Raw genomic sequence first — 27,969 nt, 5'->3', positions numbered from 1 at the left:
GCGAGATACGAACGAGAAGCTCGTCTGGCCTTTCCCCGTCTCGTCCTGCCAACTACCTACACCATTCTGGGATTCAGAGAAGGCCCCCAATCTCCCTCCCAAACTTTCTTTCCTTTCTGTCCCTTATGTCTTGTGTCTACGAATGAGTGTCAGTGGCAAGATTAGAGATATAAACTCGGTATCGAGTCTGTGATTGTCTAGCGATAAGCGTGCCGCCACTTCCTGTGTTTTCCTGACATCCATGCATCAGGGGTGGGGGAGTGGATAAGAGGGTGTGCTCCCTGCTATAGAAGGACAGTGATTTGGGGGGGGGGTGGGGGGAAGAGAGAAAGAGAGAAAGGTTAGCTACGTCGCTGGGAACTCAAAACACTTGTGCAAGCTCTTGCTCCTGCAATCAGTCTCAGACATTTCACCATCCAACTTCCATTCAATCTCACCTGGTCTTTTGTGTATGGTTATTGTGTGTTTGGGCCTTAATGGGATTTCGTTTATTTGTTCAATTAAGTATTGTCATTATTTGTGTCTTCATGGCAGGATTCACTTTATTATTCTGTCATGCTTCATTCAAGTGCTTATTTTATTTCACTAATGTCTACAATCTACATCATTGTCGGTCCTTGCCAACTTTCCTGCTCAAACCCTTTGGGTAATTCCTGGGGGACTAAATTAGGATAATTGTAATCCTGATAACGCGTGTTTGTTAAAATGCAGAGAATCGACCACCTTCGCTCGGGATGTTTCCTGTCAAATTCGGCCTTAAGCCGTCCATCTTCAAGGCAAATGACTCTGGTGTGTGCTTGGTCACATCACCAGCTGCGGTTCCGGCTAATCAGTTGACTTGGGGAGGACGCCCACGCAACCGTATAATCAAAACTCTGTAATGGCCAAATGTGGCAAAACATTGGCAGGGTGATAGGAGATATTGAAGAACAACACATGCAATTCAGGAATGAGAGAGGCATGACTAACATCCAGCAATTCAAATGAACCACTCAGCATGCACCTGTTTGAGATGAAACTCAGCATGTTTGGATAAGGTGTTTTAAGAGCTTTACCTTTGCCTTTCTTTTGTGCCATTGTGCCTTGAGTCCTCTGCTCAACATCTCGTGTGGACTTGCGTTTGTGTGGGCATCGAAAACAGTAAAGTATTCCACTCCCCAAGCGCTCTGAAATCAGAGGTGTGCAGTACGAGAGAGATCAAGGTGGAAATTTAAAAAATAAGTTAAATTGGTTGGTGACAAGGAAAGTTGGCACAAACACCAAAATACTGCTGATCACGATATAAATCTCCGAACAAATTTCAGGTGACTTATGTTTATGGTCACTATGATAGCCTCATGGTGACGCCAATGCATTAGTCCTTCTCTGGGGGTCAAGAGTTTAAATCCATATCAACTATCTCAGGATAATCAGTAGAGATAAAATAAACAAGAAGAAAAAGAGCAATCAGAGATGGCAGACCCTCACCAGGACTTGTTTTGTTTGGTTTTTGTGCACTTTTATGTGGTGAATGTATACTTGTGTTACGTAATTAATGATAGACATATTAAACTAGAACTGCCACTTTATAACTGCTGGCAGTGATGAACGGGGACCAAGACGTCCTGCTTTGATGCAACCCCACTTTTATTGGACACCTGATCTTGACCCATGATGTTATTTTATTATTGTTCATCATTCAATGCAATTCAGAATGGGATTAAAATAAATTCAATTAAATCAAATGGAAGACCAAATAGGTTCAGTCCTACATTGGAATAATCAGAAGGAACCAAAACAAGCAAAAAGGCAAAGATGGAGTCATCAGGAGGAAGCTGGATAGGATTTGGGTTTCAGCAGCTACTCCACACTGAAACCCATCCAGGTGCAGCCAAGAGAGCCTTATTCAAAAAAATATATATATATACAGTATATATACAGTATATATATATATATATATATATATATATATATACATATATATATATATATATATATATATATACATATATATATATACATATACATATATATATATATACATATATATATATATATACATATATATATATATATATATATATATACATATATATATATACATATATATATATACATACATATATATATATATATATATACATATATATATATACATATATATATATACATACATATATATATATATATATATATACATATACATATATATATATACATATATATATATATACATATATATATATATACATATATATATATATATACATATATATATATATATATATACATATATATATATATATATATATATACATATATATATATACATATATATATATATATATATACATATATATATATATATATATATATATACACATATATATATATACATATATATATATATATACATATATATATATATACATATATATATATATACATATATATATATATATATATACATATATATATATATATATATACATATATATATATATACATATATATATATATATATATACATATATATATATACATATATATATATATACATATATATATATACATATATATATATACATATATATATATATACATATATATATATACATTACATATATATATATACATATATATATATATACATATATATATATATACATATATATATATATATACATATATATATATACATATATATATATACATATATATATATATACATATATATATATATACATATATATATATACATATATATATATATACATATATATATATATACATATATATATATATACATATATATATATACATATATATATATATATATATATATATATATATATATATATATATATATATATATATATATATATATATATATACACATATATATATATACATACATATATATATATATATACATACATATATATATATATATACATATATATATATACATATACATATATATATATATACATATATATATATATATACATACATATATATACATACATATATATATATATATATATATATATATATATATATATATATATATATACATACATATATATATATATATACACATATATATATATACATATATATATATATATACATACATATATATATATATATATATATATACATATATATATATACATATATATATATATACATATATATATATATATATATATATATACATATATATATATACATACATATATATATATATACATATATATATATATATATATATATATATATATATATATATATATATATATATATATACATATATAGTGTTGTGGTTACCAGATTCGCAAACCACCATTCAGGTCCCTCAGGTGAGGTATCTCGGCAAGTATATGTGTAGTTAGGCCCAAACCCGTTGTCTAGTGGGAATACATGTCATTTATGCGAGCTGCGACTCTTCAGGATAGCCGTTTTTCTTTTACTATCTTTATTTTGGACCACCCGCCATGATTACCACCACAACCACAACATCAACCACCAACCACAACTCCGCTTCACCACAACCGCCACGACCTTCACGTCACACCTCGCAACCGTAGCATCGCCACCGTTCTTGCCCCGCTGTGGGTACCGGTGTTGGACTCGTGCAGGGCGCACGTTGAACAGCGAGTACAAAATCACGGATTTTGTGCTTCAAAAACGGATCAAAAACGACACACGCCAACTTTTTGCCGTCCAATCGGTGAGCGAGGGGCGATTTGGCCCCGCCTCCAGAACGATCGATATATGCAAATTTGTGGATCAAAAAGCCTTCACGCCCACTTTTTCTCGGGCCAATGGGGAGCGAGGTGAAAGGTCAAAGGGAGGGGGTAAAAGGCGAAGCTACGGGGGGATAAAAGGACGGTGTTCGTCAGTCAGCAGAGAGAGAAGAGTGTGGAAGTCTGGAGCCCGAAGCCTGCAGTAGCTGGAGAAGCTGAAGAGAGTCGAACGAGGAGAGCCCAAAGAAGAGTCCAGGGTGGAGAGTCCAGAGGCGGAGAGGCGGCAGCGGCGAAGGCAGACGAGGGGGTGCTCGCGACGGTGCCGGGAGCTGCACGCCCGAGGAAGGCCGGCAGCGCGACCTGGCCGAGGTGGAGACGCACACCAGGGATAATAAAGATCCTCTATACCCCGAGCATCAGCAACCCCCTCCTGTTTTCCCCCCGCGCTGAGATAGTGCGACCAAGGGGGCCCCTCTCCCACCCCCTGCCAGGCACTGTCCGCGAGGCCCGCGGAGTGAGGCGCCATCGCCGCTCCGCGTCTCATCACCAGACGGGTAGGCGCGACCCGGTCTCGGCCTCAGGCCCGCCTCATCCTTGAGGGTATTTCTTTTCCTTGGTTTTGGGTATGTGTTGTCGGCGCCGTCTGTGAAGTAGAATTGTATAAGTGTTGCCGTGTGCTCGGTAGTCGGTATTAGCTCTGCATTGTTTTCACTTTTATATTTGCTTTTTGTGTAAATGGAATTGTGTTTTCTTTTTTTTGTGTGCATTTGGTGGAATTGTATTTGTGTGCTTCCCGTGTGCCGCGAATAAATGTGCTTTAATGTTGAACTGTTCTCCCGCTTCGCTTCGTCTTTTCCTCCATTGAATCCTCATCTTGCTTCACGTAAAGGGTTGGTAGTGGGCTGAATACGCCCGATAATTAATCGAACCGTCGAGGTCGACGATAACACCGCTCGGTTATTCTGATAGTACGGAACGGGTCGCTTAAGTGGCCCGTGTCCGAAGTCGACCTGCGGCGAGGTGCGATCGCCCGGTCTACCCTCCGCGTGGGTACTTAGGTAGGTCGACCCGGCGAGCAACCCTATCCCACGCGGGGGCTGATTGGCTCGATCGCGGTGAGACCGAAAGGTCCACCCGTGACTGGTTCCCGGCGTTAGTCCGAGAGGGTCACGACTGGATTGTCCGTCCGGTGGGCGACGTGCCGCGATTCGAGTTACGTGGCCGTCAGCACGCCGGCGGGCGCGAAAACCGCAACACTGGTGTCAGGTCGTGCGATACAAATTCATCGCCCTCCTCGCGGCACTGGTATCGGAGAACAGGAAAACGGGCTCTCCTGTCTCCGGCTAAATTCACGGGAATCGGTCCAGGGGTGAGAGAAGCGACCCCCGATTCCCTCCAAATTACGAGCGAGCGAAATTAACCCTTCACGAGAAGCAAGATGGCGTCTCAAGGCGAGCGGGTGCCGGGTGGATTAGGTATGTGTAATAGTAATGTAGAATCCATGGCTCAGGACGGGATCACCGTGCAAGAGAAACCCGTACCAGAAGGTTGGGAAAGGCATCGATGCCGTTCATCTGGTCGGTTTTTTTATTATAACTCCACCACTAAATGTAGTCAGTGGGAGTGGCCAGGGCAGGTGACAATGCGGCAGATTATGGAACTCGCGCAGAGCATAAATGACAAACTGGATTACAGGAATGCCGAAATGAAAGAAAGGAACAACGAAATGAAGAGAAATACGCAACAAATGGAAAATAAAAAAATGGATGGAAACGCACTCGAAGCGAAAAACCAAATGAAAGAAATGCGGGGTGAGATGCAGAGCATGGGCATAGGCCTGCAGGCAGGCATTATGGCGAGGAGCGAAACGCGGACCACGGGCGAGAAAATGGCGCTGCCACGTGCTGGGACGAACGAGCTGGGGGGGAGTGCAACAGCTGTCAGGCCCGCGGTCGGGGCGGGCGAGAAAATAATTCGGGAGACGTGTAAGACGAGACACGAGGTAAAGAAGGTATTAGAAAAATTAAAAGAAAGCCAGGAGGAGACAGAGGAGGGATTGAAGGTCGAAACGGTGGAGTGTGAGAAAAGACTTCAAGACATGAAGAGAGTTGATAAGCTGGGACTGGAGGGAAAAACGGAGACAGAGGAACTGGGAAGACGGGTAGAAAACCACAAGCGCAAGCCGGAAGAACAGTTAGAAGCCAAAGCAAAGTCTGAGTGTGCGGAGATGAGAAAGGAATTGGAAAAGAAAGTTTCTGAGTTACAGAAACACCAAAACAAAGAGAGGGAACTACAAAACGAACTGAGTGTTAAAAGAGGAAAGGAAGAGAACGGAAAATGAAACTTTAAGAAACCACACTGTACAGATCGAACAGCTGGAAGCGAAGGCCAGACTAAAGAATGAGGAACAAGAAAGAGTAATGAAGGAAGAACGAATGAGACAGAAAGAAATCAGTCAGTTGAAAGAAATGACGAGATTGCAGAAGGAGGAACAAGAAAGACAGTGGAATAGAAAACTGAAAGAGTATGAATTTGAAACTGAACGACAAAAGGAAAAAAATAGGTTTGAATACGAGGAGAAAGTAAAGGAGCAAGGAATGAAGCAGGAAGGAGAAATCAGGAGATTGAAGGACACAACGAGATTGGAGAGGGAAGAACGAGAGGAACAATGGAATAGAAAACAAAAAGAACATGAATCTGAGGTTGACCAATTGGAAGAAAAGCTGAGGCTGGAGTACGAGATAGACAAAGAACAGCGAATGAAACACAAACAGGAGATGAACCAAATGAAGAAAACCATGAAACTGGAGAAGGAAGGACAGGAGAGGAAACGAGGAAGAGTAATGAGACAGCAGCAAATTAAACACAAAAAGGAGATTAACCAAATGAAGCAAACCATGAAACTGGAGAAGGAAGGACAGGAGAGGAAACGAGGAAGAGTCGTGAGAGAACAGCGAATGAAACACAGGAAGGAAATGAGCCAATTGAAAGAAACGATGAGATTGGAAAACAAAGAGCAGGAGGAACAGTGGGAGAGAAAACAACAACTCTATGAGTGTGAAATTGAACAACTAAAACAGAGGGAGAACGAACAGCTAATGGGGCTCAGAGAGAAAGAACGACTCAGATGGGAAAGGAAAAGGAACCAGGAGAGAAAATGTATAGAGACACGGGAGACAGACAAAATAGAGGAGAGACTGCACGATGAAGACGGGGTAAGTGACGCGCACACACACACGGAGGTAGTGGAGGATCATGGGGGTGAGCTGGCGGACTGGGTAGAGACCCAGTGCGAGCACCTGGATGGCCTCCTCCAGGAACGAGGGGAGGGAGTATTCCCCCTTGAGGCGAGTCACGACCAGGTGAGTTCGGTCGTGCTTTGCGAGGTTAAGGGGACGGGTGCTGTGGACAGGTGCTTGGAGAGCTTGGGGGTATAGAGGCCCCGGAGACCCTTGTGGGGACACGAATCCCCAGTGTGGTTGTCCCTGTGTGTGTGGTGCAAGGTGTGAGTGCGTCCCCGTGTGTGGAAGCGACCCCGTGTGTGAGTGGTGTGGTGGCGATGGTGCCAGAGTGCGTGCTTCCCAGCACGCCGGGTGTGGATGGGGCACCGTGTGTGAGTGAGGCCGTGTGTGTGGATGAAACGGCCAGTGTGGATGAGGCACGGAGTGTGAGTGAGGCACCGCGGGTGAGTGCCCCCGCGCGAGTGAATGGAGCACCACGTGTGAGTAGTATGGTTTGTGTGAGTAGTGAGGCACGCGTGAGTGAACGGCCGTGTGCAAGGTCGCTGTGTGCCAGGGAGACCGTGTGTGTGAGAGAGCGGTATGTGAGGGAGATGTCGGTTGGCATGCGGGAGCACGCAGCCGCGTCTCCCCGTGTGAATGTGATGGAGTGGACTGTGTGCGTCGTGACACGCAGGTGTGCGTGGGTTGAATGGAGACGACGACGGCGACAGAGAGAAAGCCGAGTAGCGGCTGTAGTTGTTTCGTGGACCGTGCCGGGTTCACCCAGCAGTGAGCACGCGGTCCGTGCTGTGCAACGCACGAGACCACCACGTGCTCGCTTGCGAGAGTGAAGTCCCGGTCCGGAAACGCACACGGTGGATTTGCCGATCCCGCGGACGGACAAAGTTTAGGCAGGTAAATGGATTTGGACCGGACGGGTTCTCCACGCGATCGTGTGTGTTCAGCTCCAACGGGCAAAGCACATGTGTTCGCGTGGGGAACCCCTCGAGACGTGGGGCTTGTGTTTTTTTTATGCGCACGGTGACGTCATGGCTGCACGTGTGGTTGGAATCCGGCAGGAGGGGTATCTCTGCCGGATGGTCCCGTCCAAGGAGGGACGAGGAACACGTGCAGCTGCATGACGTCACGGGCAGGTGCAAAGTGCGCGAGCTCTGAGTTGCCGCGCAGGTGCTGCGCATGGGAAGAAAAAAAAAGCAAGCCTCACTTTCGGGTGCAAAGGATTCCTGGGCAAGGGGTGGAAGACCCCCTTACCTGGGCACAGGATGGAAACTAGTTAGGGGGAAGGGTTAGCTTAGTTAGACCGACTTCATGGGGCAGGGGTAAGTCCTCATGGAGTCCGTGGAATGGATTAGTTAGAGGGATTTAGTGAGCTTTAGGTGGGGAAATAAAATGAGATGATTTGGAGACAGAGACAGACTTTGGATGTGTAGTGGGGACGTAGCTTAGCTACGTAGTGTTAAAAGGAACGTGCTGTAGTTTAAGGGACGACGTGGGAGCACGAGTTAGTTAGGGGATGTAGTGAGAAGGATGGCAGAGTTCAGTGGTGTGTGTGTGTTGAAGAGTTGGTGAGTGAAGTGGAAGCATGTGCTTGGTGAGTGAGTGAGGCCAGCGGGTCTGTGTGTGTGGAGTGAATGGGGAATGCATGGTGCGATGAGTGATTGGGGGGAGGAGTGACTCCCGCCCAAGGGACCCCGGGGTCAGTGTAGAGTGAGTTAGCTGGGTTAGTCAAATTGAAAAATGGAGGTCGTTTTGTTGGTGGGAAAGTAGGCTCGAGACCCATTTGGAGGGGTGCAGGAGCCCTGTTGACGGGCTTGGGAGCGTGGCTGCGAAAGGTGAGTATCGCTGAGTGGGTACCCCGGGCACCAGGCTAGTCGGCCGCGGTAGGCCATGGGCCCATGGGGGGCCGGGATAGAGTAGTGGGCACGGGTGCGCCTGCTTGGTGCGGGGGCCCGGGGCGCCATTAGCCGCGTGGGCAGTGTTGTGGGCACGGGTGACCCTCGAAAGGGGCCCGGGAGGCCGGCCTGCCACGTGTGCGTTTCAGGGGAGGTGCCATGGGGGGCACTCCCCGGTGTTAGGGAGCTGGTAGGCTCGGAGGCAGTGTAGTGCCCGGGGGTGCCATAGCGGGAGATTCGGCAGAGGGTCGTGCCTGCCAAAGGGAGCCACGTGTCCCAGCCAGGAGACCGTGTGAGGGCACGGAGAGAAAATTGGGGGGCGAGGCCCGAAATTGTGAGGACACCAACACAGGCGACGGGAATCTGGGTTGTTAGAACCAATAGTTTAAGCGAGAGGTGCTTGTTGAAAGCCCCGGGGTAGTTTAACAGTTAAATGGTTAGGGTAGATTAGGAGATGTACCCCTCCGCACCATCCATCCCCTCGCTGTCGTTGTGGGCCGCTGGACCCACTTGGTGTTAAGATCGCCGAACTCTGGGGAGGCCATTCTGAGGCTTCGTTGGGCCTCGACACAGGACGTTAGCTCTCCCTTATTCCCCTCCGGGAAGGGAACGTAGGGGTTGGGAGTAGGCTAGGTGACAGGATAGGTTAGCCGAACAAGGACGATAAAGGGGGGTAGGGGACGATTTATAGTGGGGAAGTAAAAATAAAAACAACAAAAAAATAAGTTGGGGCTAAATTGGGGTTTGACAAATTAAGGGAGTGGGTATGTACAGTGACAGGCAAAGGCGATAGGTTGGGAGGGAGACAGGTAGGTAGGTCCGAGCCCGCCTTCTAAGTGGCCAGCACCACCGCACTCCCTCCACCAACCTCCATTGAACGGCAAAGGCTGGCCAACTTCATCGGCTGGCCGTGTTTTGCTTCAAGGCCTGTGCCGGCCACTTCGTCTGCAGCTGCTGTACTTCAAGGCCTGTGCCGGCCAGTTCATCTGCCGGCTGTGTTTGCCTGCAACGGTCTTCTTCTGCGGGCTGTGTTTGCCTGCAGCGGCCTTCTTCTGCGGGCTGTGTTTGCCTGCTGCCTTTGCCATGCCATGCCCACTGCCCACGTTCACCAGCCCCGTTCAATTTTTGCTTTGCCCCCCCTGTTCATTTCCATGTGCGCCAGGATCAAGGCAACAGTTTGCAAGCTGCGAGAACTGCCCTGTTGGCAGCTACAACACGGGCCTGCAGTGGCAGCCCGTGCACCGTGTTTTGCGTCCATCCATTCATCCATTCATTCGTTGTGCTCATTGCGTGTGCCACTTGAGCTGGCACGGAGACTGCGTTTGTGCAGCCCATGCACCGTTGTGGTTCACTGCATTCAGTTCAAACCGTTCATGCATCCATTCGTTGTGCTCATTGCGTGTGCCACTTGAGCTGGCACGGAGACTGCGTTTGTGCAGCCCATGCACCGTTGTGGTTCACTGCGTTCAGTTCAAAAGGGAAGGCCTTGGACTGCGTGTGAGCAGCCAGCCACGTTCCCTGTCACCTGCATTGTTTGAGCCAGAGACTGCATGTGGGCAGCCTGGCTCCCTGCTAACTGCTTTTCTTTGCAGAGTTCAATGATCCTGGGCCATGGTTTAGTGTAAAATTTGTAAGTTAAGGTTAAGATGTACTGTAAATGAGTGCGCCCCCGGCATGTATGTCCTAGCGCCGGCAATTTTATTTAAGTCGTCCGTATGAGTGAGTTTGTTTAGATAGTTACGCAGCCCTCAGGTTATTTATTTTGGGGACACGAATACCATGAATGTCGCACTCAGGGATCCGTAGGTAAAATGTACTAGGGGAAAACTACACATGATGGCACACGAAAATTTGACGACTTGGGACGAGTCTGTAAAAAGGGAAGGGGGTAGTGTTGTGGTTACCAGATTCGCAAACCACCATTCAGGTCCCTTAGGTGAGGTATCTCGGCAAGTATATGTGTAGTTAGGCCCAAACCCGTTGTCTAGTGGGAATACATGTCATTTATGCGAGCTGCGACTCTTCAGGATAGCCGTTTTTCTTTTACTATCTTTATTTTGGACCACCCGCCATGATTACCACCACAACCACAACATCAACCACCAACCACAACGCCGCTTCACCACAACCGCCACGACCTTCACGTCACACCTCGCAACCGTAGCATCGCCACCGTTCTTGCCCCGCTGTGGGTACCGGTGTTGGACTCGTGCAGGGCGCACGTTGAACAGCGAGTACAAAATCACGGATTTTGTGCTTCAAAAACGGATCAAAAACGACACACGCCCACTTTTTGCCGTCCAATCTCTGAGCGAGGGGCGATCTGGCCCCGCCTCCAGAACGATCGGTATATGCAACTTTGTGGATCACAGAGCCTTCACGCCCACTTTTTCTCGGGCCAATGGGGAGCGAGGTGAAAGGTCAAAGGGAGGGGGTAAAAGGCGAAGCTACGGGGGGATAAAAGGACGGTGTTCGTCAGTCAGCAGAGAGAGAAGAGTGTGGAAGTCTGGAGCCCGAAGCCTGCAGTAGCTGGAGAAGCTGAAGAGAGTCGAACGAGGAGAGCCCAAAGAAGAGTCCAGGGTGGAGAGTCCAGAGGCGGAGAGGCGGCAGCGGCGAAGGCAGACGAGGGGGTGCTCGCGACGGTGCCGGGAGCTGCACGCCCGAGGAAGGCCGGCAGCGCGACCTGGCCGAGGTGGAGACGCACACCAGGGATAATAAAGATCCTCTATACCCCGAGCATCAGCAACCCCCTCCTGTTTCCCCCCGCGCTGAGATAGTGCGACCAAGGGGGCCCCTCTCCCACCCCCTGCCAGGCACTGTCCGCGAGGCCCGCGGAGTGAGGCGCCATCGCCGCTCCGCGTCTCATCACCAGACGGGTAGGCGCGACCCGGTCTCGGCCTCAGGCCCGCCTCATCCTTGAGGGTATTTCTTTTCCTTGGTTTTGGGTATGTGTTGTCGGCGCCGTCTGTGAAGTAGAATTGTATAAGTGTTGCCGTGTGCTCGGTAGTCGGTATTAGCTCTGCATTGTTTTCACTTTTATATTTGCTTTTTGTGTAAATGGAATTGTGTTTTCTTTTTTTGTGTGCATTTGGTGGAATTGTATTTGTGTGCTTCCCGTGTGCCGCGAATAAATGTGCTTTAATGTTGAACTGTTCTCCCGCTTCGCTTCGTCTTTTCCTCCATTGAATCCTCATCTTGCTTCACGTAAAGGGTTGGTAGTGGGCTGAATACGCCCGATAATTAATCGAACCGTCGAGGTCGACGATAACACCGCTCGGTTATTCTGATAGTACGGAACGGGTCGCTAAGTGGCCCGTGTCCGAAGTCGACCTGCGGCGAGGTGCGATCGCCCGGTCTACCCTCCGCGTGGGTACTTAGGTAGGTCGACCCGGCGAGCAACCCTATCCCACGCGGGGGCTGATTGGCTCGATCGCGGTGAGACCGAAAGGTCCACCCGTGACTGGTTCCCGGCGTTAGTCCGAGAGGGTCACGACTGGATTGTCCGTCCGGTGGGCGACGTGCCGCGATTCGAGTTACGTGGCCGTCAGCACGCCGGCGGGCGCGAATACCGCAACAATATATATAAATATATATATACATATATATACATACATATATATACATACATATATATATATACATATATATACATATATATATATATATACATACATATATACATATATACATATATGTACATATATATACATATATACATATATATACATATATAAATATATATACATATATATATACATATATACATATATATATATATATATATATATATATATATATATATATATATATATAAATAATCGAAAAGAACCCAGATTAAAAAGAAAAAAAAACTAATTCTGGCTGCTAGACCATGCGTCTGATTAGGTTAAAATGTAACACATATATTCCCCATTACTACGAGATCATAATTGTGAAGTTCCACTTCAATCGATGAAGCGGTTGAAGAGAAATAATTTTTTAAAAAGATTTTCACTCAATCCAATATCTCTATCGGACCATGTGACATCAATTATTCATGAATACCCTGGTATCCCCCAGGCTTGGGAACATTTGTGTGAAGTTTCCCCTCGATCTTTACAGCCATTCTGGAGACAAAGATTTTTTATAGGTTTTAGGGTAATTCCAATATGGCTGCCAAACCATGTGACCTATGATATCATGTGTGTGAATGTTTTATTCTTCATGGGTTGGCAGTCATAAGTTCAAAGTTTTGCCTTGATCTGTTCAGCCATTTCAGAGAAGATTTTTGAAGGTTTTAAAAAAAACCAACAATACGGCTGCCGAATCAGGTTTTTTTGTTTATTTTTCTGTGGACCAATTTATCCCAAGATGACCGACAAAAGTTTTCATACTGATCGGATGTGGTGTTCTACATCTGCAATTATGACATCATAACAAAAGCACCAATGATGTCATTAAAAAAAATCACACCTATTCCCCATGAGGATTATTTGCCATGTGCCAAGGTTCAATTGTTTTCCTTGGTGTGGTTTCAGTTACAGAGGTCAGAAGTTTTTCCATTTTTCCAAGATGGCTGCCACACCACGTGACCTATGATGTCATAATTATGATTAAAACATTCCACGTGAGTAGTCGCTACGATGGTGAAAATTACATCTCAATCCGACAAGCGGTTGTGGAGAAAAACACTAAAGTTCTGTATGGACAAACAAACAGACAGATAGACAGACAAACGAGAATGGCACTTGGGAGAGCGCATACCTCTGCCACGTAATGTCTGATCCACGAGAACATATCAGGACAAATACATTTTTGAAATATCGTGCTATACATCGTTTTTGGCCTCATCTCTCAATGGTGAATCATCACTTTAAAAATTAAATAATTCTCGTATCCAGACCCGGATTCGGATCTTCACCAAAATGGAAGCAATTCCTCCTTGTGACATACCCAACCTGTTCACCAAGTTTCATCTGAATCCGTCTACAACCTTTTGAGATATCATGCTATATATCATTTTTGGCCCCATCTCTCAATGGTGAAGAATCACTTAAAAAATTCTCGTAGTCGGATCCAGATCCGGATCTTCACCAAAATCTAATCATATCAGTTCGCCCTTCTCACACACCGAACCCGTCCACAAAATTTCATCCAAATCTATCCACAACTTTTTGAGATATCCTGCACACAAACAAACAGACAGACAAACAGACAGAAAGGGGTGAAAACATAACCTCCTTCACCTTCAGTGGCGGAGGTAACAAGCAGAACAAAGAAACAAACAAACAGACAGACCCAAATGCAATACCCTCTCCTCTGGCGAGGGTAACAATCTTCAGAGCTCACCTCGAGAGAATTACCATGTTGACTGACAGGTGGTTGCACACAGTTTTTATTTTAATTTTTTATTTCTTTTCAGAATTTGGTATAAAAGCTAAGGTTCAATGTGCATGACCTTTAAAGGTCCCCTGACACGCAAAAGTACTGAAATTTCATTTATATATGTCCTATAGGAGTTTTTTCATCGTGATTTCAGATCTGACAATGTTTTATCACAATACCCATTCTGTAAAATGTAGAATTAAAAAACAAACCTCTTCGGGAACGCCCCTAAAAATTCTCCTGAAAGGGGCGTAACCCACATGACGTCAACTACAGGATTACAAAGGCTGCACGTAAATTACTTGGGTTGGTGGTCCACGTGATTCTATTGGCTTTCTGTGTATTTCCACATTTGATTGGTCGACTCAATCACTTCGTTCATTTCTGCTTTTAAAAAAAAAATCGAACATTTGGTTTTGAATAATGGGTGGCATGGACTTTCATTTGTCTGGTAACGACAGTGAGTATGAGAGAAATGAAGGATTTTGGTCTGAATCACATGGAGAATTGTCGGATAACGTAGTCGTGGGAGGTGAAGTTCAGGCAGCTGGAAATGAAATACGGCCTTAGCAGTTCGAGCCCGAAGCAGGACAAGCAGAGGAAAATGGCGATGAAATTCCCGGCATTCATTATGATCGGGAGGACATCGAAGGAAGACTTGGCAATAACAACTGGTTAGACTAAATCCTATTCGTAATTCAATAATGTAAATTCGACTTGCATTCTGCTTGATATCAGAAATATTTTAGTGAGGTGACGTGACTAACGCAGCGCAGCACAGCGGACATGGTTCTCCGCGGCGAATAAATCGCAAGCAAGGCCGGCGCATGTCATCGGCCGTATCTCTCCACGCATAAAACGAAGCAATCTCACTGTTCGGATACGATGAAAATTTGTGTGCAGAACACACATTGTGACACAATTGTCTCGAGTAGTCCGATAAATCTGACGTTCTGTTGCATTTTTATTTATTTTATTCCTGCTGTTGTCATGTAGCACCAGTAGAAAACAATAAGCCTGGTGTTGGCTTAGTGGTGAGTGTGGCGACTTGGGATCCTAGGGTCCTGAGTTAAATCCTCGTTGGCCGCTGAATTAAAATACACCAGGAGGTTGACTCAGCCTGTCATCCTTCCGAGGTCGGCAAAATGAGCACCAGTGTACTGGTAAGGGGGACACTGCATCAGCGGCATAGCCGCGTCCCAACCAATGATGCAACCAGCAGCCACAAGCTGCACTGAAGAGAGAGAGACAGAGACAGAGACAGAGAGAGAGAGAAGAAAACAATGAAGAAAAGAGAATAATAAAAGAAAGCTACAGCACGTCAGATTTATCGGACCAGTCGGACGGACGACGGATTTATCGGACTAGTCTAGACTCTAGACTCTAGAGATCTCGAGTCAATCCACTCTGTGCGAGTTTCTGTATGTGACGTCAACGCTGCGATTCGCTGAAGTCAACTTTTTTGGGGCGGGGCATTGCAAGTTGTGAAAAGCACCAGAAATGATCGAAATATTGCTCTAATTATGCCAATTTTGATTTTAAAAAAAAAACATGGGTGATTTCTTCACGAGGAAGATCAAGTTAATATATAAATAACCAGAAAGTTTTGCATGTCAGGGGACCTTTAAGCACAAATATTTAATCCAGACCCCAATGCAAATTCAAAATGCATAGATAATGCAGTTTTCATTTTCCATGTTAACAAGGAATGCAAGTAATATTTGGACAAGACCTTTGAATATTCATCTGGATTTCAAACAGAATAAGAATGTGGGGTTTCTTCATTTGATCGAAATATCTGAAGAGGACAAACTACCAGTAGTTTTTCAAGGGGTGTTCTCTGTTGTACCATGTGCTTCGTGTAAGCTTAATGTTACAAATCCCAGTTCATACATCCACTCAGACAGGCCTTGTGTCAATTTCACAATGTTTGCCAACTCTTAGCAAACATTTGGCTGAATAGTACGAAAACAAACAACATACAATGGACAATCAAAGAAAACTTCAGAGAGATGATTGGACTGGGCAAGCTTGTGTTGACAACTCAGAATAGTGATAAAGTTGCCAAAACCATAAAAACATTTTATAAACATCAAAGATGAATTTATAGGGTATTTTGTGCATTATGCAGCGAAGATGTTATATATACCGGTACTGATGATGGAACTGGAGGAGATTAGCCCCAACAAATATGAACAAAACATGATAAAATATAACTCAACCTAAAAGCACGAATGAATAGCCAAAACGTACATTCGATTTGCAATTTTATTCCTTCGTTTTTGTTTTCTTTTTCCAGTGAGCTCAGGAGTTGATACACAAACACCAGTCACACACACCAGACACACTTTTCCTGGAACATTTTGAACACCCCTCATCCTATTCACTTGTTTAGAACACCTCCCACACCCACCAAACTTTTTCTGCACCCAATGTCAAAACACATTTGCCAGCTGCACTCAACCTCAAGCGGTATAAAAACCAGAGGAGCTCTCGTTGAAAAACTACCTAAACACACTGAAACAGTAAATATGAACTTTCATCACTATTTTCATTGATGCTATGGTTCATTTTCAGCCACGGATGGCAAAAATCAAATCCCACAAACAATGCAATCCATCTCACAAGTGCACAGGTGTGCCACTCATATTCCAAACAAATATAGCCAACTCTGTGTCCAATGAACCACTGTATGAGTATGCGTATCAATGTATGAGGAGTTTGTATTATAATGGGGGAAAAGCACTTGGAGGAAAAGACTTTCATTTTGTGGACCTTATCGGCGACTCGCCAATGCTTTTAACACTAATGATGGATTTGCAAAATCATGACTGGCTTCCTGTGAAGCTCATGAACTGTACCTTAGTGACAGATGCTGCAAACATACTGGACACGTGTTTTCAGTTGAGCCAAGTTTCCAAAAATAAAAAAAAAACTTTTTCAACACCAATCTGGATCTCTTTACACTCTGCTGAAGCTTACACTCTTACTTGTTTATGACCATAAATGTTCACGTTAAATTGTTTCCACAGTTCGAGAACAAACCAAATATAGAGTGAGAGCCAGTCATATGTATGTGTGTATATATATATAGTTACGGCCACGGGTACCAAGTGTATTATGAGGGGGTTAATCCCCATTTCTCCTCGGAAGAGCCGGACGTGGGGCCACCACTTACACTTAACTTCGTGGTACAGTGGGTTGCTTTACAACCACGAACGCCAATCAGTTAACCATGAGTTCCAGTGTCCACCATCTAATTTTGCCATTTAACTTGAGGTCACGTGGCTTCCTGAATGGGGGACGCACCCTCAGCGATGCACCAATCTTATCTTGATTAGATCTTAATTAGGGCGACCGAGCGTTTACCGCTGGTGCACGTCGACTACGACAGGTCAATTAGTTTGGTAATTACCTCCCAGTCTATCTAGGTTCGGACAATGCTGGATCAATGGAAGGAAAGGACAAGCACGGACAGGTTGAAACGTCAACAAGGAATTTATTTTTAAGGAAAAAAAATAAATAAACAGAAGAACTTTTCATTTATTTGTGGTGAAAATAGGAAAATTCAAATCAATCAAAATAATCTCAAGCAAATAAAGAATTAAACAGGCATTGATAGAAAAACAGACAAAGAGCAAATGCTTATCACTATGCCTCACTTAACGATTAAATACAAGACAAGGCTACCCAGCAGATCATTCAGGGGGGGGGGGGGTGGGGGGAGAGAAATACGGTCTCGCTCACCAAGGTAAAAGTTGCCGTGCGTCAAATAAAACTGTCCCAAATTGTGTGAGCATGCCTTGGTCCGCTGCCAGCACTCTGCCTCACCGTGCACCCACCTGCAAATAGGCTCGAACACCAATCAACGTCATGTTGTCACCCCCAGGAACCAGGGACGCCAAGAGTAGGTCCCGAACAGAACCAGCATGAACGGTCCAACCGTCACCCACTTTCAGGAGCCACCAGGAGCCGCAACCAACGGACAGCTGCAAGAAGCTGTAAGGCGCTGAGGCACTGTGAGGCACTGTAAAAAGCTGCAAGGAACTGAGGCACTGTGAGGTGCTACGAGGGACTGTGGCACTGTAAGGCTGTCACCAGCGATCAGGGCTGAAAGGCCATCACCAGCTGTCACAAACTACACTGTCACAAGCTCACCAACCATCTGAATGGAACTGACTAGAGTTGAAAATAGCCGCCACACAGCTGTCCCAAACTATCACAAAACTCTCAGAGCTGTAAGAAGCCACAATCAGCTCTCATTAACTGTCACAAACTGTCACCCCATCCTTTTTATAGGGGGCCAGTCTGGGGGGAGCCTCAAGCAGACTTCAGCCAAATCCACCTTGCCTATTGGTGCATCGTTGCACGTGACAAAACCGCCAATCTCGCGACCATTCCTTCCTTACCAGAGCGAGATGGAACCCCAAATCTGCACAGGCCTGGCTTATGATGCAATGTTTGTGGTGCTGGACGAAAGGCAGAAAGCAGCCATTTGCCAGAATTACCGAGCAAAAATGTGAAGCGCTCAGAAAATGTCAATAACAACCATCAACAGAGTTACCAAACGGGGCATCAAACGTCGATGGAAAAAGATGGGTGCCAACGTCGGTGAAAGAGGTGGGTGAGGTAAATTATCCAAACCTGGATTTGACCGTCAGAATAACTGCTCTGGAAAAGCCTGCGGTGTGCTTAATCAAATGTCCTGCAAGTCCAAGGTGTAAATAAATCGTCCACCTCCAAGCCAATGTGTCCTGACGAAAAGGGGGGGGGGGGTAGAGGAGCCTCCGTTGGGCTAACGGCTATCTCATTTGCATGAATTTGTCTGTCGTGAAGAGAAAAAGGCCATCCCATAAGAAAGGGAATCGATTCTTTACCCTTCTCCAATGCATCAAAGTTATAATCCCACCAGACATGGGGATGGGTCTATCCTGGACATGCATTTAGGGAAATAACTGTCTGAGGACCTAAATGTTTGTATGCATTAGTGAGATCCGATTCTGAAATCCATAACAATATATATATATATATATATATATATATATATATATATATATATACACATATAAAAAAAGGAAAGGAGGTGTGTATGTATGTAAATGTGTGTATGTACGTGTATGTGTATGTACGAAGCGCTTTTCCTCACCCAAGAAGAAAGAACTGTTGTACAAGGCTTTGTCTGGGATCGAGAACCGCATACACGAGCTTATGAATCAGTGACTTTAATTTCTCAGCAACAGCGACTTTCACACGATAAACGTCGGTTTTTATTATTGTTGTTATAAAAAGCCCATCCTTCTGGATGGGGGATGAGGAAGCAGCATTTGGAGTGCTGCTGAACAAACAAAGAAAACAAAGAAATAGCACAAACAAACAAAGACACAAACAGGTACAGAGATACTTTGTGAATTATCATACTATAATGAAGCTACTGTATGGTGAATGTGCATGTGCGTGTGTGGACTGGCTGCCATTACCCCATTGGTTGGACAGCTCGCCCAACTCCACCCACAAGTAGAACCTGAAAAAAATCATACATCTTCCATTTTGTGAAGATGTAGAGGTACACACACTTTCACTGCATCAGCCTATGGCCCGGTGCAATTGGAATTATCTGAGCGAAATCACCACGATGCATTATCTATGCATGTAAGCAGTACGAATGTTTTTGCATCATGTATGAAGGTTATTACCCTCACTAGAGGAGAAGGTATTGCATTTAGGTCCATTTGTTTGTTTGTGTCTCTCTGTTTGTCCGCACAGAACTTTCATGTTTTTCTCTGTAACTGCTTAAGCGGATTGAGACAAAATTTTCACCATTGGTACGACGACTCACACAGAATATTTTATTGATAATGACATCATAGGTCACGTGGTGTAGCAGCCAAATTGAAAAACAGAAAAACTTTGCACCAATATCTCTGAAACCACATCAAGGAAAAAAATTGAAACTTGGCACATAGCAAGTACTCCTCATGGGGAATGAGTGTGATTTTTTTTATGACATTATAGGTGCTTTCATTATGACATCATAATTGCATATCTATAAGGCCACATCCAATCAGTATGAAACTTTTTGAAGGTCATCTAAGGATAAAATGGTGCACAGAAAAAGAAAACAGTGACGTCGTTGGACACGTGATTTGGCAGCCATATTATTAAAAAAAAAAAAAACCTTCAAAAAATATTTTCTGAAGTGGTTGTACAGATCGAGGCGAAACTTTACACACATGACGGACCGCCTGTCCATGAGGAACAAAAGGTTCACACATATGATGTCATTGGTCACATGGTTTGGTAGCCATATTTGATTTCCCCGAAAACCCATAAAAAAATACACCACTCAAAATAAGTCCTGGTGATGATCTGCAATCTGATTGCTCATTTTCTTGTTGCATGTTATGCAGAACGCCACATCCGATCAGCATGAATTTTTTTCAGGATCAGAGGGATAAAATTGTCCACAGGAAAAAAATTCATGACGTCATCGGTCACTTGATTCAGCAGCACTTGATTCAGCGTTGTTTAAAAAAGATAAAATTAAATTAAAACCTTCAAAATTTTTCTCTGAAGTGGCTGAACAAATTGAGGTGAAACTTTACACGTATGACAGCCTGTCCATGAAGAACAAAAGGTTCACACATGAAATCGTAGGTCACATGGTTGGGCAGCCATATTGGATTTACCCTAAAACCTACAAAAATACACCACTCAAAAGAAGTCCTGGCGATGGTCTGCAATCTCTGATTGCTCTTTTTCTTGTTTTTATTATTTTGGGAGTGATCGCAGCAGCAGTCTGTGGCCTCCACACTGCCAAAATAAAAGGTATGAACAATTTGAATAAATCAAGATTTTTGTACGTAATTTCTGTTGTAGCCCGAGTTTTCAAATCTGCTGAATGTGAAAATACAGAAGGGTTGCTCATCATTTTGAGGGCTTCACTGCTAGTATATAGAATGACAAATGAAGAAATGTAAAAACATACAAAAGCTAAGTTTGGAAAAATAGCCCAGAGGTACACAAACTCAACACCAAGCTGTCTAGCTTGGGTTTGAATCCCGACCCAGCTATAAACTGTCATCCAGGTGTTTCACAGGCAGGGCAATTCATCAATGTGTGTGCTGTCCCTCGGATGGACGTTAAACTGGGCATCCCATCTGCCAGGATTAGTTGGTGGATGTTAAAGATCCCACGGTGTCCTTTGTGAAGAGTAGGTGAGCTGTCACCGGCACCATGTCTAAATCCCAAATTCTGCCCTTACTACTGCTGGAAAGGCAATGGCAAACCACTCCGTACAAACCTTGCCAAGAAATTGCTTCGGCAGCACTGTCGCTCAGAAACAGAGGACGATAGATCAGAATCAAAATATTGAAAGAGCGCACAAACAATAGCGACAACGTGTTATAAAAGATCCTTCGTTTTCCCAACTGGTTCACATTGTGATGACATGTTAAAGATTTATTGTTTTATTATTATTTTTGGTTGGTAGACCTGGGAAGGGAGGGATTTTCACTCAAAGGTGCAGACAGCTCAACATCTTAAGTCTCCACAACATTCTCTGGCTGTCAAGTCAATGCGTAGTCTGTTTTACACATACAACAAATAGATGCACAAAGTTGGTTTCCAGCAAATGCAGGGTGATCAAATTGGAAAGTAGGCGAAAGTCAAGGCTGTGGGGGTAGGTGGGTGGCGTGGGGGGGGCACAAAATTCAGGGCTATGGGGGTAACATGTGGGGGAGAAGTTTTCGCTCGTTGGGCATGGTGGGAAAGAGGTACAAACCGACTTGTTGCTCGAAATTCGCAATTATCTTATCGTTTGGAACTCAGAAATCAAGTTACTTCGGATGGGCAGAGAGCATACATACAAGGAGAGTAATTTGAGCAACATGAGTCGAGTCAATTGCGCAAATTGAGTGAAGTGAAAATTGAGTGAATGAGTTTCGCAAAGCGAGTGAACGGGTTACGCAAAGCGAGTGAACGGGTTACGCAAAGCGAGTGAACGGGTTACGCAAAGCGAGTGAACGGGTTACGCAAAGCGAGTGAACGGGTTACGCAAAGCGAGTGAACGGGTTACGCAAAGCGAGTGAACGGGTTACGCAAAGCGAGTGAACGGGTTACGCAAAGCGAGTGAACGGGTTACGCAAAGCGAGTGAACGGGTTACGCAAAGCGAGTGAACGGGTTACGCAAAGCGAGTGAACGGGTTACGCAAAGCGAGTGAACGGGTTACGCAAAGCGAGTGAACGGGTTACGCAAAGCGAGTGAACGGGTTACGCAAAGCGAGTGAACGGGTTACGCAAAGCGAGTGAACGGGTTACGCAAGCGAGTGAACGGGTTACGCAAAGCGAGTGAACGGGTTACGCAAAGCGAGTGAACGGGTTACGCAAAGCGAGTGAACGGGTTACGCAAAGCGAGTGAACGGGTTACGCAAAGCGAGTGAACGGGTTACGCAAAGCGAGTGAACGGGTTACGCAAAGCGAGTGAACGGGTTACGCAAAGCGAGTGAACGGGTCACGCAAAGCGAGTGAACGGGTTACGCAAAGCGAGTGAACGGGTTACGCAAAGCGAGTGAACGGGTCACGCAAAGCGAGTGAACGGGTTACGCAAAGCGAGTGAACGGGTCACGCAAAGCGAGTGAACGGGTCACGCAAAGCGAGTGAACGGGTCACGCAAAGCGAGTGAACGGGTTACGCAAAGCGAGTGAACGGGTTAAGCAAAGCGAGTGAACGGGTTACGCAAAGCGAGTGAACGGGTTACGCAAAGCGAGTGAACGGGTTACGCAAAGCGAGTGAACGGGTTACGCAAAGCGAGTGAACGGGTTACGCAAAGTGAGTGAACGGGTTACGCAAAGAGAGTGAATGAGTTCCGCAAATTGAGTGTATGAGTTCCGCAAATTGAGTGAATGAATTCTGCAAATTGAATAAGTTATGAAAATTGAATGAGTTACGAAAATTGAGTAAATAAGTTATGAAAATTGAGTGAATGAGTTACGAAAATTGAATGAGTTACACAAATTGAGTGAATGAGTTACAAAAATTGAGTGAGTTACGCAAATTGAGTGAATGAGTTACAAAAATTGAGTGAGTGAGTTATGAAAATTGAGTGAATGATTTTCGAAAATTGAGTGAATGTGTTACGCAAATTGAGTGAATGTGTTACGCAAATTGAGTGAATGTGTTATGACAATTGAATGAATGTTACGAAAATTGAGTGAACGAGTTATGCAAGTTGAGTGAATGAGTTACGAAAATTGAGAGAATGAAGAAAATTAAAGCAAACTTCAGGATGTGGAAATGAATTTAAAGTGAACGAATTGAAATCAATCAATGGAGTCAATGTCGATTTTTATCGTGCACCTGCAGTGCGGCCTGATTAAATATTATTTAAAAAAAAAAAATTCATCAACCCTTTTCACAAGATCGTTACGGTTTCTTGCCTCGTTGTTTCAGATAGCCATTAAAAAATCTTTTTTTAATAAAAACATACACCAAAAAATATTTCACGTAAAATATGATTTCTATGTGCAATATGTGCTGTGGTAATTTGTGCGTGTCGTGTACGTGTGGTACGAGGTTTCACTGTGGTAAAAGGATGACGTAGAGAGCAAGTGCAAATGGTAACAAATATACATACGGTGCAAGTTTCAAATTAAGGAAGCAATTTGCGGTTTACAAAGTATTAATTAATTAATGAACGAAATAAGTCACATCTGAGGGAGCTCCGTGAAAGAGAAGGCGGGCGGGGTGCACGAGCACTTACTGCCTCCCGTACGGAGTCTCTGGTGAACTGCATCGCTCCGCGGGGTCGCCGCGACTCGCAGCCGGCGGAAGCGAGACCTGAGCAGCGGTCCTAACATGGCACGATCGGTGTGAAGGATCTGAACGGGAGAAGTTTATTTTCCTTTATTTTTTTTTGCTGAGGGGAGAGCTGACGGAAAAAAACACGCGCGTGCACGAGCGCGATCCTCCGCCGCAGCACACGACGACGACGACGACGACGTCGTCGTCGTCTTGCAAAACGATCGCCGCAGCGTATTACGTCACCACGCATCGTCAAGGCCACACCCCCTCCATGCCCGTCTGAATATTTAATTGATCACCAACCAATGAACAGCTTTCGCAAACGCCACACAAATAATATAAAGATTTAATAATTTTCCCACAGCTTCACATTGGTTGCGCTTTGTGGAACGTAAAACGGGCTTTGCGTGTAACGTTTAATACTCCCAACACGAGCGAGTTAACGCTCGTACATTTTAATCGGTTTATTTTAAAATAAAGTTTAACTTTCAATGTTTAATATTCATGACTTCAGGTTTGGCTCCACTTGTTATTCATTACGTCTTCAGAGGTTTAAAGAGCTGGAAATTTCCGAAAGCTCAAGAGCAAATAGAGAGAAGAGGAAACGCTATTTTAAAACCTGCGCATCAACCAGAGGTTATTAATCTAGTCTTATTAGTCAAACATTAAACCGGATAACGCGCGCGGTCCTTCAGTGAGAGAAGTGGTCGCTCGTGGGATGCACCGTGATTGTGTACCATTCCACGTGGTCGCATCATGGGTTTCACCTCCCCTCACGCCCCTCCCCTCACGCCCCTCCCCTCACGCCCCTCCCCTCACGCCCCGCCCCTCACCTCCCTCCCCTCTCTCACGCCCCACCCTTCCGTCGCACATCCACTCCGGGGTTTTTCCACTGCCTCGCGTCCGCCTCCTCCTCCTCCTCCTCCATCACCCCGGCCCTCGCGCGCCAAGCACGTGCTTCGTTCGCAACCTTCGGTGAACCAGGGGGGATTGGATCGTGTGATCGAGCGGTTATTTCGGTACCAACGCCCTCACATTCGTGGTGACGATTCGTGCACCGCGCAGCAATCACGCCTGGCACGGGAAACGTGCCGAAGAACGAACCACTCACTCACCTGCACCATGTACATACTTTAACCCCACGACGCGTATGTACACATGGGGCGGTGTCACTCCACAGCGGATCCTTCCGCAATATAATAAAGGACCTGTTTGGGTATTCGCAAGAACATATCAATATGGACACAGTACACGGACACCGTGTTCCTCCCCTTCGACCGTGTAATCCCACAATCAACGGGGTTCCCTTTACAAACAGTCTCGAGGCCACGAAGCTGGTCGGGTCGCCACTCCGATTCAACAAGTCAAAGGAATTTGTTCAGGATGCCGGCGATGGCTCACCGAACTCTTCGTGAAAGACACCGTGGGATCTTAAACAAACGTCCACCGATTAATTCTGGGACGCGGACCGCCCAGTTTAACGTCGAACTGAGGGACGACGTGCACATCGAATCACCCTGCCTGTGAAACACCAGGAAGGCAGTTTATAGCTGGGTCTGGATTCTAAACCCGGGCTTGGAGTTGAGTGTGCGAACCTCAAGGCGATCCTGCCAGCCCGAATCCCGACAGGCACGGGAAATCGGAGAGAGCGAAATACTTCACTGTATTTTATGACGCATATGTATACACAGGGGTCACGACACAGCAGATCCTTGAGAAATACAAAAGAGGACCGACTATGGGCAACCGGCAACTGGCAACTACCACCCGTGGCTTCGCTAACGGAATACGAAAGGGGTGAGTGAAAAGGAGGGGAGGAAGAGGAAGAATAGAGGAGGGAGAAGAGAAGAGAAGAAGAGAAAAGGACGGATGGGGGAGATAGGAGGGGTGAGGAAGGGGGAGCAAGGAAAGGGGGGTGGTGAAAGCGATGCCTCACCAAACGTCGCTATACACTCTGGGAAGCGAGGATTTTAGAGGATGTAAGCGTGAGGGGAGGGGTTCCCAACTTGTGTTTGGTAGTGGAACTTGTGGAGAAAGGGAGGAGGCGAGGGATTGTACAGGATTGAACAAAATGGGGTACGTCAAAACAGCACGTTAACACTGCACGTGGACACAGCTGAGAGATGTCAATTAGGGTGGAGAGGACAGGGCGTTTGGGAGGAGGTAAGTGTGAGGGGTGTTGAAAGGAAGGCAGCGTGAGGGGTGGTGAAGGGAAAGCAGCGTGAGGGTTAGTGAAGGGAAGGCAGCATGAGGGGTGGTGAAGGGAAGGCAGCATGAGGGGTGGTGAAGGGAAGGCAGCATGAGGGGTGGTGAAGGGAAGGCAGCGTGAGGGGTGATGAAGGAAAGGCAGCGTGAGGGGTGATGAAGGAAAGGCAGCGTGAGGAGTGATGAAGGAAAGGCAGTCTGAGGGGTGATGAAGGAAAGGCAGTCTGAGGGGTGATGAAGGGAAGGCAGCGTGAGGAGTGATGAAGGAAAGGCAGCATGAGGGGAGGTGAAGGGAAGGCAGCGTGAGGGGAGGGCAAGGGAAGGCAGCATGAGGGGAGGTGAAGGGAAGGCAGCATGAGGGGTGATGAAGGAAAGACAGCCTGAGGGATGATGAAGGGAAGGCAGCGTGAGGGGAGGTGAAGGGAAGGCAGCATGAGGGGAGGTGAAGGGAAGGCAGCATGAGGGGTGATGAAGGGAAGGCAGCATGAGGGGAGGGCAAGGGAAGGCAGCATGAGGGGAGGTGAAGGGAAGGCAGCATGAGGGGTGATGAAGGAAAGACAGCGTGAGGGGTGATGAAGGGAAGGCAGCGTGAGGGGAGGTGAAGGGAAGGCAGCATGAGGGATGATGAAGGGAAGGCAGTGTGAAGGGTGATGAAGGGAAGGCAGCATGAGGGGAGGTGAAGGGAAGGCAGCATGAGGGGTGATGAAGGAAAGGCAGCGTGAGGGGTGATGAAGGGAAGGCAGCATGAGGAGAGGTGAAGGGAAGGCAGCATGAGGGGTGATGAAGGAAAAGCAGCATGAGGGATGATGAAGGGAAGGCAGCGTGAGGGGAGGGCAAGGGAAGGCAGCGTGAGGGGAGGTGAAGGGAAGGCAGCATGAGAGGTGGTGGAGGAAAGGCAGCATGAGGATAAGGAAAACCCTCAAGAGGGGTTTGAAGGTAGGGGAGTAGAAGTTGAAATGTAAATCCTATCCAGGTTCTTCCTGATGACTTCATCCTTTCTTTTTGCTTATTTGGGTTCCATCTGATGACTCCAATGCAGGACTGTACCTATTTGGTCTTCCATTTGATTTGAATTTATGTTCGTCCCATTATAAAATCAATTTAATAATAATAAACGTCATGTGTCAGGGACAGGTGTCCAAAGTGGGGTTGCATCAAAGCGGGACATCTTGGTACCCAGTCATCACTACCAGTAGTTATAAAGTGGTAGTTATAATTATGCCTCTTATTAATTACGTAACACACCAGCGTATCTTGACTAATTCAAAGGGCTTGGTCAAAGTTTTGCTCCCCCAATTCATTTGAGGGGGTCACTTGAACGCTCCATCTGTGAACTGCACAGTGAGAAGTGTCGACCCGTCCACCAAGCTCGGTATCGCCTGTTCTGCTTCAAGTCGAACGATGAGTTCAAACTACCCCCGACTGGCGAGGCTGTGGGGCAGCACAATTTGCAGTCTAATAATTATCAAGCGGCAGTGCACCTGACTACAGAGAATCAATGCATCCAGTCCTCACGGCCATGGATGGAAGGTGGAAGGAAGTACACTCAGCCTGGTTTGGATGACAAAGATCCCATTCCCCGACGATTCATGGTGTGCATTGTAAATGTGGGAAAACGGGGTGTAAAAACAAACGATGTTCGTGCAAGTTAAACGGAATGCCCATGCACTGACCTGAGTGACCACGGAGATTGCAGTAACATGGACAAGTGTGCACTTTTGACAAGCAACATTCACC

The 27,969-nt window shown here is 45.4% G+C and overlaps 1 protein-coding gene across 7 annotated transcripts in view; it reads right to left on the bottom strand.

Annotated features, from left to right (window-relative positions):
* The window catches only part of LOC147026552 (uncharacterized), a 199,110-nt gene extending 174,829 nt beyond the window's left edge, over positions 1 to 24,281 (bottom strand). Inside the window, exons 1-2 of one of the 7 annotated variants that reach the window (XM_085882082.1) lie at positions 23,987 to 24,281; positions 1,056 to 1,166 (exon numbers count right to left, since the gene is read on the bottom strand). Coding sequence is in view for 3 of the 7 variants with exons in the window: in XM_085882073.1 (XP_085738199.1) it covers positions 1,056 to 1,166; positions 23,987 to 24,019 (144 nt within the window). In the remaining 4 variants the exon portion in view is untranslated. Of the gene's footprint in view, positions 1 to 1,055; positions 1,167 to 17,976; positions 19,237 to 23,986 lie in introns of those variants that run through there. The other 6 variants (XM_085882080.1, XM_085882073.1, XM_085882074.1 and 3 more) reach the window with 6 other exon arrangements.
* Positions 24,282 to 27,969: the final 3,688 nt, after the last annotated feature.

This window comes from Eptatretus burgeri, chromosome 5, assembly GCF_056783735.1.
Source record: "Eptatretus burgeri isolate ZD-2024b chromosome 5, Ebu_testis_v1, whole genome shotgun sequence".
Lineage (NCBI taxonomy): Eukaryota > Metazoa > Chordata > Myxini > Myxiniformes > Myxinidae > Eptatretus > Eptatretus burgeri.
Note: the sequence above shows the minus strand (reverse complement) of the source record. Positions and strands in the feature narration are given on the sequence as shown.